Genomic DNA, 17,215 nt, shown 5'->3' on the forward strand with positions numbered 1-17,215 from the left:
TGGCTGCAGGGTTCCCAGGCGGAATATGAGTTGCTGTTCCTGCAACCTTCGGGTGGCATCATTGTGGCAGTGCAGGAGGCCCATGATGGACATGTCATCTAGAGAATGGGAGGTGGAGTGGAAATGGTTTGTGACTGGGAGGTGCAGTTGTTTGTTGCGAACTGAGCGGAGGTGTTCTGCAAAGCGGTCCCCAAGCTTCCGCTCAGTTCGCAACAAACAACTGCATCTCCCAGTCGCAAACCATTCCCACTCCCCCTCCCATTCTCTAGATGACATGTCCATCATGGGCCTCCTGCACTGCCACAATGATGCCACCCGAAGGTTGCAGGAACAGCAACTCATATTCCGCCTGGGAACCCTGCAGCCATATGGTATCAATGTGGACTCCACCAGCTTCAAAATCTCCCCTTCCCCTACTGCATCCCTAAACCAGCCCAGTTCATCCCCTCCCCCCACTGCACCACACAACCAGCCCAGCTCTTCCCCCCCACCCACTGCATCCCAAAACCAGTCCAACCTGTCTCTGCCTCCCTAACCGGTTCTTCCTCTCACCCATCCCTTCCTCCCACCCCAAGCTGCACCCCCAGCTACCTACTAACCTCATCCCACCTCCTTGACCTGTCCGTCTTCCCTGGACTGACCTATCCCCTCCCTACCTCCCCACCTATACTCTCTCCACCTATCTGCTGTACTCTCCATCTTCGATCCGCCTCCCCCTCTCTCCCTATTTATTCCAGTTCCCTCTCCCCATCCCCCTCTCTGATGAAGGGTCTAGGCCCGAAATGTCAGCTTTTGTGCTCCTGAGATGCTGCTTGGCCTGCTGTGTTCATCCAGCCTCACATTTTATTATCTTGGAATTCTCCAGCATCTGCAGTTCCCATTATCTCTGATACTATGGTTAGATTCCTGATGCTTCCCAAATTCTCCATCCTATTACCAGTTCTGGAAACTTTAATAACCTCTGCTGAGCACTTTCTCCTTTAGATTAGATGAGATTCCCTACAGTGTGGAAACAGGCCCTTTGGCCCAACAAGTCCACACTGCCCCTTGGAGCATCCCACCCAGATCCATCCCCCTATAACCCACACACCCCTGAACACTACGGGCAATTTCCCATGGCCGATCCACCTAGCCTGCACATCTTTGGACGGTGGGAGGAAACCGGAGCACCTGCAGGAAACCCACGCAGACACAGGGAGAATGTGCAAACTCCACACAGACAGCCCAAGGCTGGAATCGAACCGTGGTCCCTGGTGCTGTGAGGCTGCAGTGCTAACCACTGAGCCACCGTGCCACCCGCTTCTTCCATAATTTTCCATGCCACTGAACTTAGTGGTGCACTTTATCCTGTTTTGGTTCCAAACCCTTCCTTAGATTTTTGAATATTTGTAGTTGAGATACACTGCTCCTTATTGTCTGTGCAAAGGCCAGTTCCCGTAAAGCCTCTCAGACCTGTGTATGGGGCTGTGGGAGAGTACACGTGTGTCTGTGTGTACGTGTGGGTGTGTAGTGTGAGTGTAGTGTAAGTGTGTCTGCGTGTATGTGGGTGTGTAGTGTGGGTGTGTCGTGTGGGCGTGTCTGTGTGTATGTGGGTGTGTCTGTGTGGGCGTGAGCGTGTCTGTGTGTATGTGGGTGTGTCGTGTGGGTGTGTCTGTATATACATGGGTGTGTAGTGTAGGTGTGTCTGTGTGTATGTGGGTGTGTAGGGTGGGTGTGTCTGTGTATACATGGGTGTGTATGTGGGTGTGTAGTGTGGGTGTGTCTGTGTGTATGACACTACAGACACATACACAGGCACGCCCACACTACACACCCACGTACACACACACCCACCCTACACACCCACATACACACAGACACACCCACATACACACAGACACGCCCACATGACACACCCACATACACACAGACATGCCCACACTACACACCCACGTACACACAGACACACCACCCTACACACCCACATACACACCCATATACACAGACACGCCCACATGACACACCCACATACACACAGACACGCCCACACTACACATCCACATACACACTACACACCCACGTACACAGACACGCCCACACTACGCACCCACGTACACACAGGCACGCCCACACTGCGCACCCACACAGACACGCCCACACTGCGCACCCACACAGACACGCCCACACTGCGCACCCACGTACACACAGACACGCCCACACTGCGCGCCCACATACACACAGACACGCCCACACTGCGCACCCACATACACACAGACACACCTACACTACACACTATTGTGTACAGTATGTAAATAGTCCAACTCGGGAAGGGGCCATACTGGGCCTGGTGTTGGGGAATGAGCTCGACCAGGTGGTTGAAGTTTCAGTGGGGGATTACTTTGGGAATAGTGATCACAATTCCGGAAGTTTCAGAATACTCATGGACAAAGACGAGAGTGGTCCTAAAGGAAGAGTGCTGAACCGGGGGAAGGCCAACGATCGCAAAATTCAGCACGAGCTGGGGAATGTGGATTGGGAGCAGCTGTTTGAGGGTAAATCCACATTTGATATGTGGGAGGCTTTTAAAGAGAGGTGATTGAAGTACAGAACAGACATGTCCCTGTGAAAATGAGGGAGAGAAAGGGCAAGATTAGGGAACCATGGATGACAGGTGAAATTGTGAGACTAGCAAAAAGAGGAAAAAGGAAGCATACATAAGGTCTAGGCAACTGAAAACAGACGAAGCTTTGGAAGAATATTGGGAAAGTGGACCAAAGTGTGGAGCTGGATGAACACAGCAGGCCAAGCAGCATCTTAGGAGCATAAAAGCTGATGTTTCAGGCCTAGACCCTTCATCAGAAAAGGGGGAGGGGGAGAGGGTTCTGAAATAAATAGGGAGAGAGGGGAAGGCGGAATGAAGATGGATAGAGGAGAAGATAGGTGGAGAGGAGACAGACAAGTTAAAGAGGCGGGGATGGAGCCTGTAGAGGTGAATGTAGGTGGGGAGGTAGGGAGGGGATGTCAGTCCGTGGAGGATGGACAGGTCAAGGGGGAGGGATGAGGTTAGTAGAAAGGAAATGGGGTGTGGCTTGAGGTGGGAGGAGGGGATAAGTGAGAGGAAGAACAGGTTAGGGAGGTGGGGACGAGCTGGGCTGGTTTTGGGATGCAGTAGCAGGAGGGGAGATTTTGAAGCTTGTGAAGTCCACATTGATACCATTGGGCTGCAGGGTTCCCAAGCGGAATATCAGTTGCTGTTCCTGCAACCTTCAGATGGTATCATTGTGGCACTGCAGGAGGCCCATGATGGACATGTCCTCTGAGGAATGGGAGGCGCAGTTGAAATGGTTTGCGACTGGGAGGTGCAGTTGTTTATTGCGAACCGAGCGGAGGTGTTCTGCAAAACGGTCCCCAAGCCTCCACTTGGTTTCCCCAATATAGAGGAAGCCACACCGGGTACAGCGGATGCAGTATACCACATTGGCAATGAGGAATTAAGAGAGCTAAAAGGGGTCATGAAATATCTTTAGCAAACAGGGTTAAGGAACATCCCAAAGCCTTTTATTCGTACATAAGGAGCAAGAGGGTAACGAGAGAAAGGGTTGGCCCACTCAAGGGCAAAGGAGGGAAGTTATGTGAGCAGTCAGAAAATGAGTGAGATTCTTAATGAGTACTTTGCATCAGTATTCACCTAGGAGAGGGACATGACGGATGTTGAGGTGAGGGATAGATGTTTAATTACTGTAGGTCAAGTCAGCATAAGGAGGAGGGGGCGTGTTGGGCATTCTAAAAAGCATTAGGGTGGGCAGGTCCCCAGGTCCTGATGGGATCTATCCCAGGTTACTGAGGGAAACGAGAGAGGAAATAGCCGGGGCCTTAACAGATAGCTTTGCAGCATCCTTAAACACGGGTGAGGTCCCGGAAGACTGGAGACTTGCTAATGTTGTCCCCTTGTTTAAAAAGGGTAGCAAGGATAATCCAGGTAATTATCGACAGGTGAGCCTGACGTCAGTGGTGGGGAAGTTGCTGGAGAAGATACTGAGGGATAGGATCTATTTACATTTGGAAGAAAATGGGCTTGTTAGTGAGAGGTGGCATGGTTCTGTGCAGGGAAGGTCATGTCTTACCAACTTGATGGAATTCTTTGAGGACGTGACAAAGTTGATTGATGACGGAAAGACTGTACATGTCACATATATGGACTTCAGTAAGGCGTTCGATAAGGTTCCCCATGGTAGGCTGATGGAGAAATGAAGTCACATGGGATCCAGGGTGTGCTAGCTAGATGGATAGAGAACTGGCTGGGCAACAGGAGGCAGACAGTTGTAGTGGAAGGGAGTTTCTCAAATTGGAGATCTGTGATGTTCCACAGGAATCTGTGCTGGGACCACTGTTGTTTGTGATATATGTAAATGATCTGGAGGAAGGTATAGCTGGTCTGATCAGCAAGTTTGCAGATGACACTAAGATTGGTGGAGTAGCAAATAGTGAAGGGGACTGTCAGAGATTACAGCACAATACAGATAGATTGGAGAGTTGGGCAGATAAATGGCAGATGGAGTTCAATCCGGGCAAATGTGAGGTGATGCATTTTGGAAGATTCAATTCAAGAGCGAACTATACGGTAAATGGTAAAGTCCTGGGGAAAATTGATGAACAGAGATCTGGTTGTTCAGGTCCATTGTACCCTGAAGGTGGCAACGCAGGTCAATAGGGTGGTCAAGAAGGCATACGGCATGCTTTTCTTCATTGGGTGGGGTATTCAGTACAAGAGTTGGCAGGTCATATTACAGTTGTATAGGACTTTGGTTCGGCCACATATAGAGTACTGTGTACATTTCTGGTCGCCACATTACCAAAAGGATGTGGATGCTTTAGAGAGGGTGCAGAGGAGGTTAATCAGGATGTTGCCTGGTATGGAGGGTGCTAGCTATGAAGAGAGGTTGAGTAGATTAGGATTATTTTCATTGGAAAGATGGAGATTGGGGGGGGGCCTGATTGAGGTCTACAAAATCATGTGGGGCATAGACAGGGTGGATAGCAAGAAGTTTTTTCCCAGATTGGGGGACTCAATTACTAGGGGTGATGAGTTCAAAGTGAGAGGAGGAAAGTTTAGGGGAGATATGCGTGGAAAGTTCTTTACACAGAGGGTGGTGGGCGCCTGGAACGCGTTGCCAGCGGAGGTGGTAGAAGCAGCATGATAGTGCCATTTAAGATGTATCTGGACAGGTACATGAATGGGCAGGGGGCAGAGGGATACAGATCCTGGGAAAATAGACAACAGGTTTAGACAGAGGATCTGGATCGGTGTTGGCTTGGAGGGCACATTCTCCAAATCCAATTGGGAATAGGATGGGAGTGGCTGGACCTGACCAGGGTCAATGACAGAATACAGACAAAGCGTAGAGAGAAGAGAAGAAACTCCACAAAGGAACAGAGTATTCTGAGGGTGCAGTTCCAACAGCATGTCTCAGACATGTGTCTCATAGCCATACCTCAACCAGCAGCTGAGGTGATGCATGGTTATAGTCCAACATTTGAACTCTCTCTTGATTCACTGACCAATGGGCACTGAGGCCAACTGTGGAATCTCCCTGAGTCAGAAGGTAAGGGTGTTTCACCGCACTTGCACTGCACCGGCTTTCCTTTTTGTTAGATTGTAAACAAGGGATTAACCCATTATTGAAACAGCTTTGTTCCGCTCTCACTAAGATGAATGATCTAACGTTCGGTGTTCCTGGTTTACAGGAGATAAGTATTGGGTGTTCAAGGAGGTTACAGCTGAACCTGGATATCCTCATGGGTTGGTGCAGTTAGGGAAAGGACTTCCTCGAGAAGGAATTGACATGGCTCTGCGCTGGGAACCTGTGGGAAAAACCTACTTCTTCAAAGGAAACAAGTAATCTTAATTTGTTTGTGTTTTGTAACAACAATATTGTAACTATGCGGTTCAAAACTGTGAGATGCACGTCGGTGTTTAGTTTTCATGGTGAATAGTCCTGTTTCATTTTTCATCTCTGCTTGACTCAACTGTTCGCAACCTTGACTGAGGCAGAAGGTTAAAATTGAAAGTTTAATTGGGGATCTGAGCTCCGCTGACAGTCTGTCCCATGCAGCACTGACAGACAGCTGCTGTACCCCATGTGGAATCCCAGTTCTGCCTGACCCAATACTGCAGAGCAGACAGCTCCCCCCAGTATCAAGGCCAATCCTCCACCTCCAATGAAAACCGTCAACATCACTTCTCATTGCTGTATGTGTCATCTTACTCAGCACAGTGTGGATGGGCAGGGAACTGTCATTTACTGTAAGCTTCATCCTGGGAGAAACGGGCTGAGATTCCTGAGAAGATGCTATGCGAGTGCAGCTTTGCCTTCAATCCATTTGAAGCCGTTCATGGGATTTCAGTTCTCTGAACAGACAAGGGCATCGCAGCCTGGCCAGCATTCACTGCCCATTCCTAGTTTACAGAATCCCTACAGCGTGGAAGAGGCCATTTGGCCCATCAATCCTGTACCAAGCCCCCAAAGAGCATCCCATGCAGACCCTTTAGGGAAGGAATCCACCATCCTTACCTGGTCTGGCCTACATGTGACTCCAGACCCACAGTGATTTAGTTCACACATACAGGTAATAAATGCTGGGCCTAGCCAGTGATGATCTCATCCTGTGAATGAATTTTTTTAAAAAAGTAACCTCTCAACATCAGGGGTTTGTTGTGTGTGTGTGACAGGTGACAGACGGTGAGATGATGATGTTTTGTTTCACAGGTACTGGAGGTATAACGAAGAGAAGCAAGCGTCAGACCCTGGCTACCCAAAACCCATCACCATCTGGAAAGGAATTCCCGAGGCACCTCAGGGTGCCTTTGTGAGCAAGGAAGGAAGTGAGTATGTAGCAGAGAAACTGGAGTGTTCTACCAGTCAGTGGGTTGGTTACAGGAACCTGTTGGGCAACTACCTGGAAATCCTAATGTCCAATTCCACCGGGCTCCACTATGGCATTGAATTCCAGAAACTGGTCATTTTGTCACTGGCACCAGGAGGAAAACAAACAGATTGCCATGAAAACACAGAGGGCAGGCGTGTCAGTGAGGGTCAGTACGTGATAAACTGTCAGTCTTTCAAGTAGCAGGATTTGATTCAATCACATCTGTCTGTCTCAGAGTAAGGCCTTGAGGCATTCTGCAGAAAGGAGAGGTGCAGAGGGATTCTGCCTGCCATTGATTGTTGCACTCGGGACTCTATTGTTAAAGAAACAACAGATGTACCCTCCATCCCTTCATTGGAGCGAAGAAGGATGAGAGGTGACTCGATAGAGGTGTACAAGATGGTGAGAGGCACAGATAGAGTGGGTAGTCAGAGACTTTTTCCCAGGGTGGAAATGATTATTACGAGGGAGCATAATTTTAAGGTGAGAACTAAAAGAACTGCGGATGCTGTAGATCAGGTGAGGTGTTTCCACTTGGGGACCCTACAGCCCTCCACACTCAATATTGAGTTCAATAATTTTAGGGCCTAAACTGGCCCATGTCCCAGCCCCCCACCCCACACATTTGGCCTTGTTACCACATAGTCTTCCCCTACACTCCCCCTGTTGTTAGTCACTACCAGTCCCCATTAACAACTATTCATCCTCCCAGCCTGATCATTAGCAACTCCTTTGTCTGTCCAAGTGTCTTTCTCTCTCTTTGGGCTCTATCCTATCGTTTACTCCCCACCCCACCCACCTCCCTATTTTCTGCATATAAACTGATGTTTTCCCAGCCACCATCAGTTCTGAGGAGGGGTCACCAGACTTGAAAAGTTAACTCTTTTTTTCTCCTCCACAGATGCTGTTAGACCTGCTGAGCTTTTCCAGCAACTTTGTTTTTGTTCATAATTTTATGGTGATTGGAGGAAGGTACGGGGGATATGTCAGAGATAGGTTCTTCACACGTGGAATGCACTGCGGCAGTGGTCATGGAGTCAGGTACATTAGAGACTTTGAAGCGACTCTTGGATAGGTACATGGAGAATAGTAAAATGTACGGTATGCAGGGTAGTTTGATCTGAGTAGGATGATAGGTCAGCACAACATTGTGAGCCAAAGGGCCTGTTCTGTGCTGTACTGTTCTATGTTCTACCTGTTCACTCCAGAGCTCAACCGGCTCGATCAGGGAAATTACAAACAAATGCAAAAATTGTACAGAAGTTAGTGAGGGACTTGTATAAACTGGTCCAGGAACATTGCAAAGGGTAGAGACGGAGAGTGCTTTTGAAGTTTGTTCAGGAGAATTTACTAAATCATAATTTTTCTAATCCAATGAGAAGATGGAAATTTCTGTATCTGTTTCCAGACAATGAGGTACATCAGTGTCTTTTTGGAGGTTGAAGGGCCAAACTGCTGGGGCATGGGGGCCGGTGATCACTGTATCATAGAGATGGCTACAGAAAAGAACAAGTGCGATCTGCAGTAAAAATAATGAAGAGAAGAAACGCCAACTTCATTAGGAGTGGGACAGGATCTGACCCAAATCAAAAAATAACCCAAAGAACTGTGGATGTTGGAAATCAGAACCAAAAGCAGATCTTGCTCCACGTACTCAGCAGGTCTGGCAGCATCTGTGAAGAGAAAGCAGAGTTAATGTTTCAGGTTCTGTGACCCTTCCTCAGAACTGGAATCAAAAGTTAGTAGCAAAACTATAGCTGAGAAATGGACTGCATTTAAAGAAGAAACAGCTTGAGTAGTTAAGAACTATTCTCACCAGTGTTGTGAATTAGACCAAATACTCTTTAAATATATCAAGGCAGTAGCCTAGACCTTAAGAGATAACACAGTGTGGAGCTGGAGGAACACAACAGGCCAGGCAGCATCAGAGGAGCAAGAAAGCTGATGTTTCGGGTTGGGGCCTTTCTTTCATCTTCCAGCTTTTAGCTGGAACTGGGGAAGGATTAATAGCTTCCACGTCCAGCTTCAAAACCCCAGCAACTGCTACTGAAAGCTAAACTAAAACCCTGGTTCTGTGGGAGACTGATTCTACCCATTCATGCTGCTTCTACTGTTACAGCTTTTTAAAGAACCCAAGGCCTCACAAGCGGTTTACTTTATTAGCTTAGAACAAATGACCCAGTACCTCTGTCTCACGCCTCTTCATAAAAAATAAACAGGACAAAATGCACCTCTTAAAGTCATAGTATTGTCACATTGGGAGAAAGTTAAAACAAACAAAATCAGAGCTTTGTAACAGACAGTGCAGAAAAAAATTCAGTAAATCATTCTAGGGAGGAGGTCCTTCCATTACATGGATTGGAAACGCTGCAAGTGCCCTACAAATTGTTTGAAGATGTAACAAGCAGGATAGATAAAGGGGAAACAGTGGATGTAATATATTTGGATTTTCAGATGTTTGATAAGGTACAACACATTAAGCTACTTACTAAAAGCCCATATTGTTGGATATAGTATATAAACATGCATAGAGGATTGTTTTCTATTAGTTACCAAAGAGTTGGGATAAGTTGGGGGGGGGGGGGTGCATTTTCAGTAGAGTGCTGCAGGAATCAGTGCTGGAGCTGCAGTTATTTAGAGTAGATATTAATGACTTGGACGAATGAAGTGAATGTACAAATCACCAAGTTTGTGGATGACAACGTGTGGAACTGGATAAACACAGCAGGCCAAGCAGCATCTTAGGAGCACAAAAGCTGACGTTTCGGGTCTGGACCCTTCATCAGAAAAGGGGGAGGGGGAGAGAGTTCTGAAATAAATAAGGAGCGAGGGGAAGGCAGATCGAAGATGGATAGAGGAGAAGATAGGTGGAGAGGAGACAGACAAGTTAAAGGGTTTAAACTGAAGCTGAGTCATTAAGTATGTTCAAGGTTGTGACATATTTTTATTCAGTAAGGGGATCGAGAGCTACGGAGGAAAAGGCAGGAAAGTTGAGTTGAGGATTATCATGTCAGCCACAATCTGACTGAATGGTGGAGCAGACTCGATGGGCTGAATGGCCTACTGCTGCTCCTATGTCTTATAGTCTCATCTTGTCTTTAGAGAAATTTAAGAGGAGATTTTTATAGAGCTTTTAATATCATCAGGGACCTAAACACAGTAGGCAGGCTGTTCTCATTGGTGTAAGAGTTGAAGTCAAGAGAGCACAGACTGATTGGCCAAAGAATCTCTCTATGGTTAGAGTGTCTGTGCTGCCAGAGTGTGCCGAACACAGATTCAATTGTAGCTTCCAAAAGGTAACCTTAATTGTTAATTCTCTGAAGGAAAATGCCATTGGTGAGTGGGAGATGATGAGTAGGTGGCACTGTGCAGTGAACCAGCATGACTCCAGGCTGAATGGCTTCCTTCTGTATTGCAATGTGGTTCTATGGTAATAAGAACCAAATTCATGGCAATGATCCAGAGAAACATTCAGAAACTGAGACTGTTTTACTCAATGTGCCTGTGCAACCACTTGGCTCCAGCAATCCAGGGCTAATCCACCTGGCCACCCATTGCATTCGGTCTTGTACCTTCATCTCCTTTGTTCTTGACCGCAACCAATCCTTAAAGCAAAACTTTCTATATTTCAAACAGCATTAAAAAGTACAGGCTGCAGATGTAAAGATCTTCCTATCAGTTTAACTTTCTTTCTTTCTTTCCTTTTCAATAAGCGTACACGTATTTTTACAAAGGAAAACAGTACTGGAAATTTGACAATCAGAAGTTGCTTGTGGAGCCTGGGTATCCGCGCTCCATTGTCAAGGACTGGATGGGATGCAATCACAAAGATGTCAACACGAGCAAAGACCGTCGTCGGCCAAATGACGATGTAGACATCATGGTCCAGATCAATGACGTCCCCAGCACAGTAAATGCCATCGCTGTAGTCATCCCTTGTATCCTGTCCCTCTGTATCCTGGTGTTGGTTTACACCATCTTTCAGTTCAAGCAGAAAGGCTCACAGCAGAACCTGGTGTCCTGCAAACGCTCAGTGCAAGAGTGGGTCTGAAGATCCGGGCACAATAGGACAGGCGTTTTTAAAATGTCATTGGTTCAAACGAGGGCTATTTGTGAATGAGGCAGGAATCTTCCAACCGTGGGAAAGATGATTTGACAGCCTAGAATCTCTGAACCTTGGAGTATTTGTGGTGTTTCTACCGACTGAACAAGGGAACCGAAAGGGAACTGGGAGACTCCTGCAACACACACGTTACTACAATGCCTCATTCATGTTTTTGGTGTGCCATTCTGTGTAGGCCCAGTCTGTGTGCGTACTTTAACACATGGATAGACCTTCCGTAGTGAAGAGGGAAAACCGCACAGGAGAAATGAGGATAAACTCCATCTCTTTAATTCTTCATTCTGCAAATCAACATCTTCAGTGGAGTTGAAAGTTTTCTTGTTTGGGATAGAGCTACACCACAAAATAATCCTGGAAAACTAATAACATCAAAGGAAGAAATGTTGAATAAGAAAAGATTTTGCTGGTCATGATGAGAGACCATATAATGCTACTTGAACAGAGATTTTGAGTCTTAAAACAAGAGTGTAATTTCATTACACATTAACTGGAACAATAGGTAAAAGCGAAAATGTGGATTTGTGAATCCACAGGGGATTTTAAAAATTTCAATGTATTTTGAAATAAGTGGGGGCCAAAATATCTACAATAGTTAACAGCCTTAAAACATTTTCTTTTGTTAGTTGTTTGGTCAAGTCTTTGAATGTCAACATTAATGAGTCTTTGTGAACCTTCATCAGTATGTCATTATAAAACTGTGACTATGGCAACAAGAGGCCTGATTACATTCAGGACTAGGCCCTAGCATGCAAAGCAGTCAGTGTTAGCAATACCTGTCCAGTGTACTGGTAGATCCAGATCCAGATGGTGCCACACATCCAGTGTCCTCAAGTCATTGAACAAACAGAAGTGCCATTTGATGGTCCCACAAGGAAGCTGGAGGAGTTATCACCCGAAAGAAAGAACAATGACTTGAAAATGACCAGGATTTGGTGGCTGAACTAAATCGCAGTATTATTATACCGTTACCACTTAGTCTTTGTGAAAACTGACTGAGTGACTGATTAGTCAGTTAATGACATAATCTAGATAGAGCTTTTAAACTGCATTTCAGATGAAGCTGATTTGCCAGTTGTTAAAAGTTTGTGTAGTCGAGCTGCTCTTGCTATTGACTGTCAGTCACAATGCTGCCCCATTGCACTGAATCTGGTAGATGTAAATGCTTTGAAAGAGGTTTGCAATAGGACATTAATTGAAAGCATAGTAAAAAGTTCTGATGTACAGTTAATCTTTTACTAAACAGGTTTGCCATTTCATAAAGTTTTTTTTAAATCTTGTCTTACAATATTTGGGAAATTGATGAAATGACATTTAACATCAGATATTTTAGAGTTTGTTTTTTGACCAAAATTCCAATTGACCCATCTGAACTTGGTCATGCAGTTATAGACAGTGTTTCTTTGGGACTGGGAAGTTTCAGTTTCCAGCAGCAGAAATAGGTTATGACTGACTTCTCTCACCCAACAACAGTAATGTGCTTAGTGGATAAAATGACTGGCCAATAAACCATGTTGCTGACTAATGACTATTTTATCATAGCAGTCAGTGTTACTTGCCTCCATTTGAAATTTCCTATACCCACAGACTCCACGTGCAACAATGGTATTTTATTTGGGTTTTTAGCAGCTACAGTTTGAGAAGAGCCAGCTATTTTGTCAGAGGTAGCCAAGATTATTATTCATCATTTCATGTCTCCTGACAATATTGTCCAATGGTTTAAAATCTGTATTGATTCTTTAATTGAGTTTTTAAGTATCTCCCCACAAAACTGATACAAACACAGACAAAACCATGGGTCAAAGATGTCCGTTGATTTTTCTAAGTTTTTGGGATGAAGTTATGGATCTTCTTATGAAAATGTTTAAGATAATTGTCTACATGAAAACGAATTGTACGAATATATTGTTACTACAGTCGGGTATATGTGACAGTGACTGGATTAGAGAGAGTCTTGCTGCATTGAAACTGCGACCATCAATAAGTACTTGGGAGGTTTAAATAATAACCAATTGTCATTTATTTTGTAAATGTTCTCCCATTTCCCTGGCCTTTTTGTCTTCCTCTAGAGACTGTACTGTATCAGTAAATATTTTAGCAGCTAGACAAGGGACCATTTTCAATTATTGCTGTCCTGATGGTCAAGAGGAACAATCAATATTTCTGTAACTTCTCAATTAATTTAAGAATTATTTTTGCATCAATTGATTTCTTTATTGGTTTTGAGTGCTCCAGCGACCCTGATATAGAGACTTTCTCTGGTTGTTTTACACAGACCAGCCTTCAGGTGTTACACAATATATCCAGGTGGTTGTCAGCTGTAGCTGATTTTAAATTGCAAATTGTTAAATTTTTAAGTGCTTATGTTGTTAATTCCATTCCTGTTCATTTGTGGTACGGTTTCTGTTTCAACATTCCACACTGTAACATCCATTTTCACACTCAACGTGGCTGCCAAAGCTGCTGTATCAATCAAAACGGTGGTCAGCCTAAAGTTTGTCTGTGTTGAAAAGATCTGATTAATCACTAATGCTCAATGCAATCTAATGTTTTGTGCTCCAGTGGAAATATTGAGTGTTTGAGCTGAGCCTAAGGCTTACACAGATGTAAAAGATGATGTAGGAATTCTTTGCAAAAGTTTAACAAAAGTCATGGAAAGTTTCATTTAAGATTGTCATGTTTTTATTCCCTCAACTTTCCAGTTGTTATTATCATGTAATAGTTATGCAAAGTTTCCTTTGAGAGGAAATGAAAACTTAGATATTTTGGAGTTCATTTATTGTGTAATTTGAGTAATTTACTTTGCCAATGGAGGAGAATCCGAGCTGAGCCCAAGACATCCTGTTTGTTCCGAACAGGCACCTGGCTAAATCCACTCCCCAATCCCACCAACCCCTCCCCCACCCTAAACTCATGTTCAGACATTGTCAAATAAAACTCAGGAACCTGCTACTCCAAGAATTGGTGGTGTTAGACTGGCCAGCAACACCTTTAAGAACTTAGCCTCAGCAACAGGACCAGTTGAGAGATTGTTAAATCAAATGAAATCCTTGCATTTATTTATTAATACAGTACAAAAGCAAGGGAGTTATTGCTATACTTTTATAAACCTCTAGTTAGGCTGCAATTGGAAAACTGTATCTACTTCTAATTGCGGACACTACACTTTTGGGAAGATGAAAATGTCTTAGAGACTTGAATGAGGGACTTCAGTTAATGAGATGAGACTGGAGAAGCTGGAACTGATCTCCACAGAACAAAGATGATTAAAGGTCAATTTAATTTACTATTTATTCAAAGGGTTTTGAGATAATAAATTTAGGAAGATAACTAACCAGAGGGACAAAGATTGAAGCCGATTGAGAAAATGCCAGAGGAGACATGAGGATAACTTACTTTATGTGGCTAGATGTTATGATCCGGAATATTCTGCCTGAAAGAACAATGGTAACAGATTCAATCAGAACTTCCAAAAGGGGAATTGGATAAAAACCAGATTAGGAAACATTTCAGACATATGGGGAAAAGCAACATGGAATGCGATTAATTGGATAGTACTGCCACAGAAACATAAATGAACTCATTAATGTAGCACCTTCTAATATAGGAAACTTCCTCATGGCTTTTCAAAGACATAGTAGATAAAAACAGATAGCCAACTAAAGACCTGGGTAGAGAAGAAGAGGTTTATGGAGAAATGCTTGTGTTTAGGATTGTTGGTAACTGAAGGCATGGTCATTATGTAGGGATTCACAGATTAGGTTGTTTCAGAGATTAAAACTGGAGAAGTACATAGATTTCAGGGAAGTGTGGGACATAGAGTGGCTGTAAACAGAAGAGAAGAATTTTACAATTGTAATTAATAAAGCATGAGGGTTTCAGCACCAGACAGTGATTGGTAGCTGGGGATGTGGGGGAACAGGTGACCTGAGAGAAGGGAAAAGTCAGGCATTTGGTCAGAATGGGGGAGATGTGGAGTTAGAACATCAGCTCAGGGTTGAATGGGACAGAGGCTGTGAACAGTGGTTCAACTTGATTCACAATCTGTGATGTTACTAGAACCCACTAATAAATCTGTGGCAGAACTTCTACAATAGGATATAACCATATTCATGCTATTATCTGAACAGGTTTTAAAAAAATTAAATGAAATTCCCTTTTTCATTTTGGTGTAAAGATTGGCTCCTCAACTTTCTGCTCTCAATATCCTTTTATTTCTGGGTAAATGTTGTTTGGCAAGATGCAGTTTTCAGTGTCAAACTGAGCTCTTTCTTTCACTTTGAGCCTGTCAAACTGTTACTTGCTCTGAAAGTGCTTGGATTAAGGAGATTAAAGTTAGTACTGGTTCACTCTTTGTTTCAGGATTTACATTTTTACTGATATGAAAGACAGACTGACTACAGGCAGTTCACAATCTATACTGACTGTGCAAAAATCAGGACAGGCAACAAAAATTCCACGGTACAATTTTAAAGGGGTGAATGTACTCAAATCTTTACAGGTGATAACACAACACAAATTGAGAAGGCCGTTTAAAAAAGCAGATTGGTTCTCTGACTTTATTAAATGAGCGCTGGAGTACAAAAATTAGGAGAATTTTTTTTCGAACCGTATAGGCTCCAGCTGGAATTTTGTATCCACTTCTTGTACTGCATTTCAGGAATGATGTCATGGCCCTCAATAGCAGGAATGGGGACAGCAGTTATGTGGAAGGATGGAAAAGCTGAGATTGTACTCCTTTGAACAAAACTATTTAAGGAGATTAAAGATAGGTATTTAGATTGTATTTATTACTACCTTATTTTGGTATACAGTAAATCCTCATAAAGTAATGGTGGCATTTGTGAAATTGTGACCTTAAATGGGATTAATCAGTGAGTCTCACAGACATCCATGTTAAAGCCAGCACTGGGTTCCTTCAGACATTTCTCACCTGGAGGAAAGAATGTAAAACTTGAACTGCTATGCTACAGATGCACAGCACTGTGCATTCTCAGCTAAAATAACTTACAAGATAAAGTACATCACTGAATAAAAAAGGAATACATTAAAAACTGCCAAACTGATACAAAATGTTGAAGCTTTTTGTCACATTCTTCATATTCATTAAGACGATACACAACCTATATATTAAGAGTAACAGCATAAGCCATGTGCTGTTTCAAAATCATTATCTTATTTCCAACATACTCCTCAAAGAAGCTATTGACATTTGAAGTATGTCACTTTATAACAGAGATTGAAATGTGCGACTGGTGTCCAATTCTGTGTTCATTGAAATCATGAACTTAGAAACTTGGTTGAGTTCAGTTTCCATGATACCATGTGCACCCACATAGCTGAGGCTGCCACATGATCCCCTTTGGACCCAGCACTTGCTAACAAATCGTTGGTTACCTTGACAAGCAAAACTGCGATGATTGACCTCTCAATCCTTACATATTTCTGATTTAAATGTTTGCAATATTTGAATCTGCAGTAGCATCAAAGAATTTCTTTACCTTAATAAACTCCACGATGTTCTCAAATCTCCCAATGAGATGGAGCAATCGAATGGCCTCTCTTTCCTCAATGTGTTAGTTGGAGAGGCGATGGCCTCGTGGTATTATCGCTAGACTATTAAGCTGGAGACCCAGATTGTATTCCAGGGACCCAGGTTTGAATCCCGCCACGGCAGACGGTGGAATTTGAATTCAATAAAAATATCTGGAATTAAGAATCTAATAATGACTGTGAATCCATTGTCGATTGTCAGAAAAATCCATCTGGTTCACTAATGCCCTTTCGGGAAGGAAACTGCCATCCTTACCTGGTCTGGCCTATATGTGAACCCAAGCCCACAGTAGTGTGGTTGATTCTTAACTGCCCTCCAGGCAATAAATGCCACCTAGCCAGTGAAGTCTTCATCCGTGAATTAATAAAGGAAAGAAACAGTTTAGGAATCTGGAAATGAGTTCTATCTGTATATTGTCTGCTGAAAGCCTATGTTATAAAGTCATACAGCATAGAAACAGACCCTTCAGCCCACCATGTCTATGCTGACCAAGAAACACCAGGCTACACTAATCCCATTTACCTGCACTTGAATTCGTAGCCTACTGTGCCCTGGCATTTTAAGTGCTCATCCAGATGCTTCTTAAATGTTGTGAGTATCCACTTCGATCACCTTCTCAGGCAGTGTGTCTCCCC

General features: G+C 44.0%; 1 protein-coding gene across 2 annotated transcripts in view; it reads left to right on the top strand.

Moving 5' to 3' along the window:
• mmp24 (matrix metallopeptidase 24) overlaps positions 1 to 16,529 on the top strand; it is a 90,585-nt gene extending 74,056 nt beyond the window's left edge. For both annotated transcript variants that reach the window (XM_059652668.1, XM_059652669.1), the window contains exons 8-10: positions 5,725 to 5,875; positions 6,747 to 6,862; positions 10,620 to 16,529. In XM_059652668.1, the coding sequence (XP_059508651.1) occupies positions 5,725 to 5,875; positions 6,747 to 6,862; positions 10,620 to 10,957 (605 nt within the window). In that variant the 3' untranslated portion in view covers positions 10,958 to 16,529. The remainder of the gene's footprint in view (positions 1 to 5,724; positions 5,876 to 6,746; positions 6,863 to 10,619) is intronic.
• Positions 16,530 to 17,215: the final 686 nt, after the last annotated feature.

Source organism: Stegostoma tigrinum, chromosome 19 (assembly GCF_030684315.1).
Source record: "Stegostoma tigrinum isolate sSteTig4 chromosome 19, sSteTig4.hap1, whole genome shotgun sequence".
NCBI classification, from domain to species: Eukaryota; Metazoa; Chordata; class Chondrichthyes; order Orectolobiformes; family Stegostomatidae; genus Stegostoma; species Stegostoma tigrinum.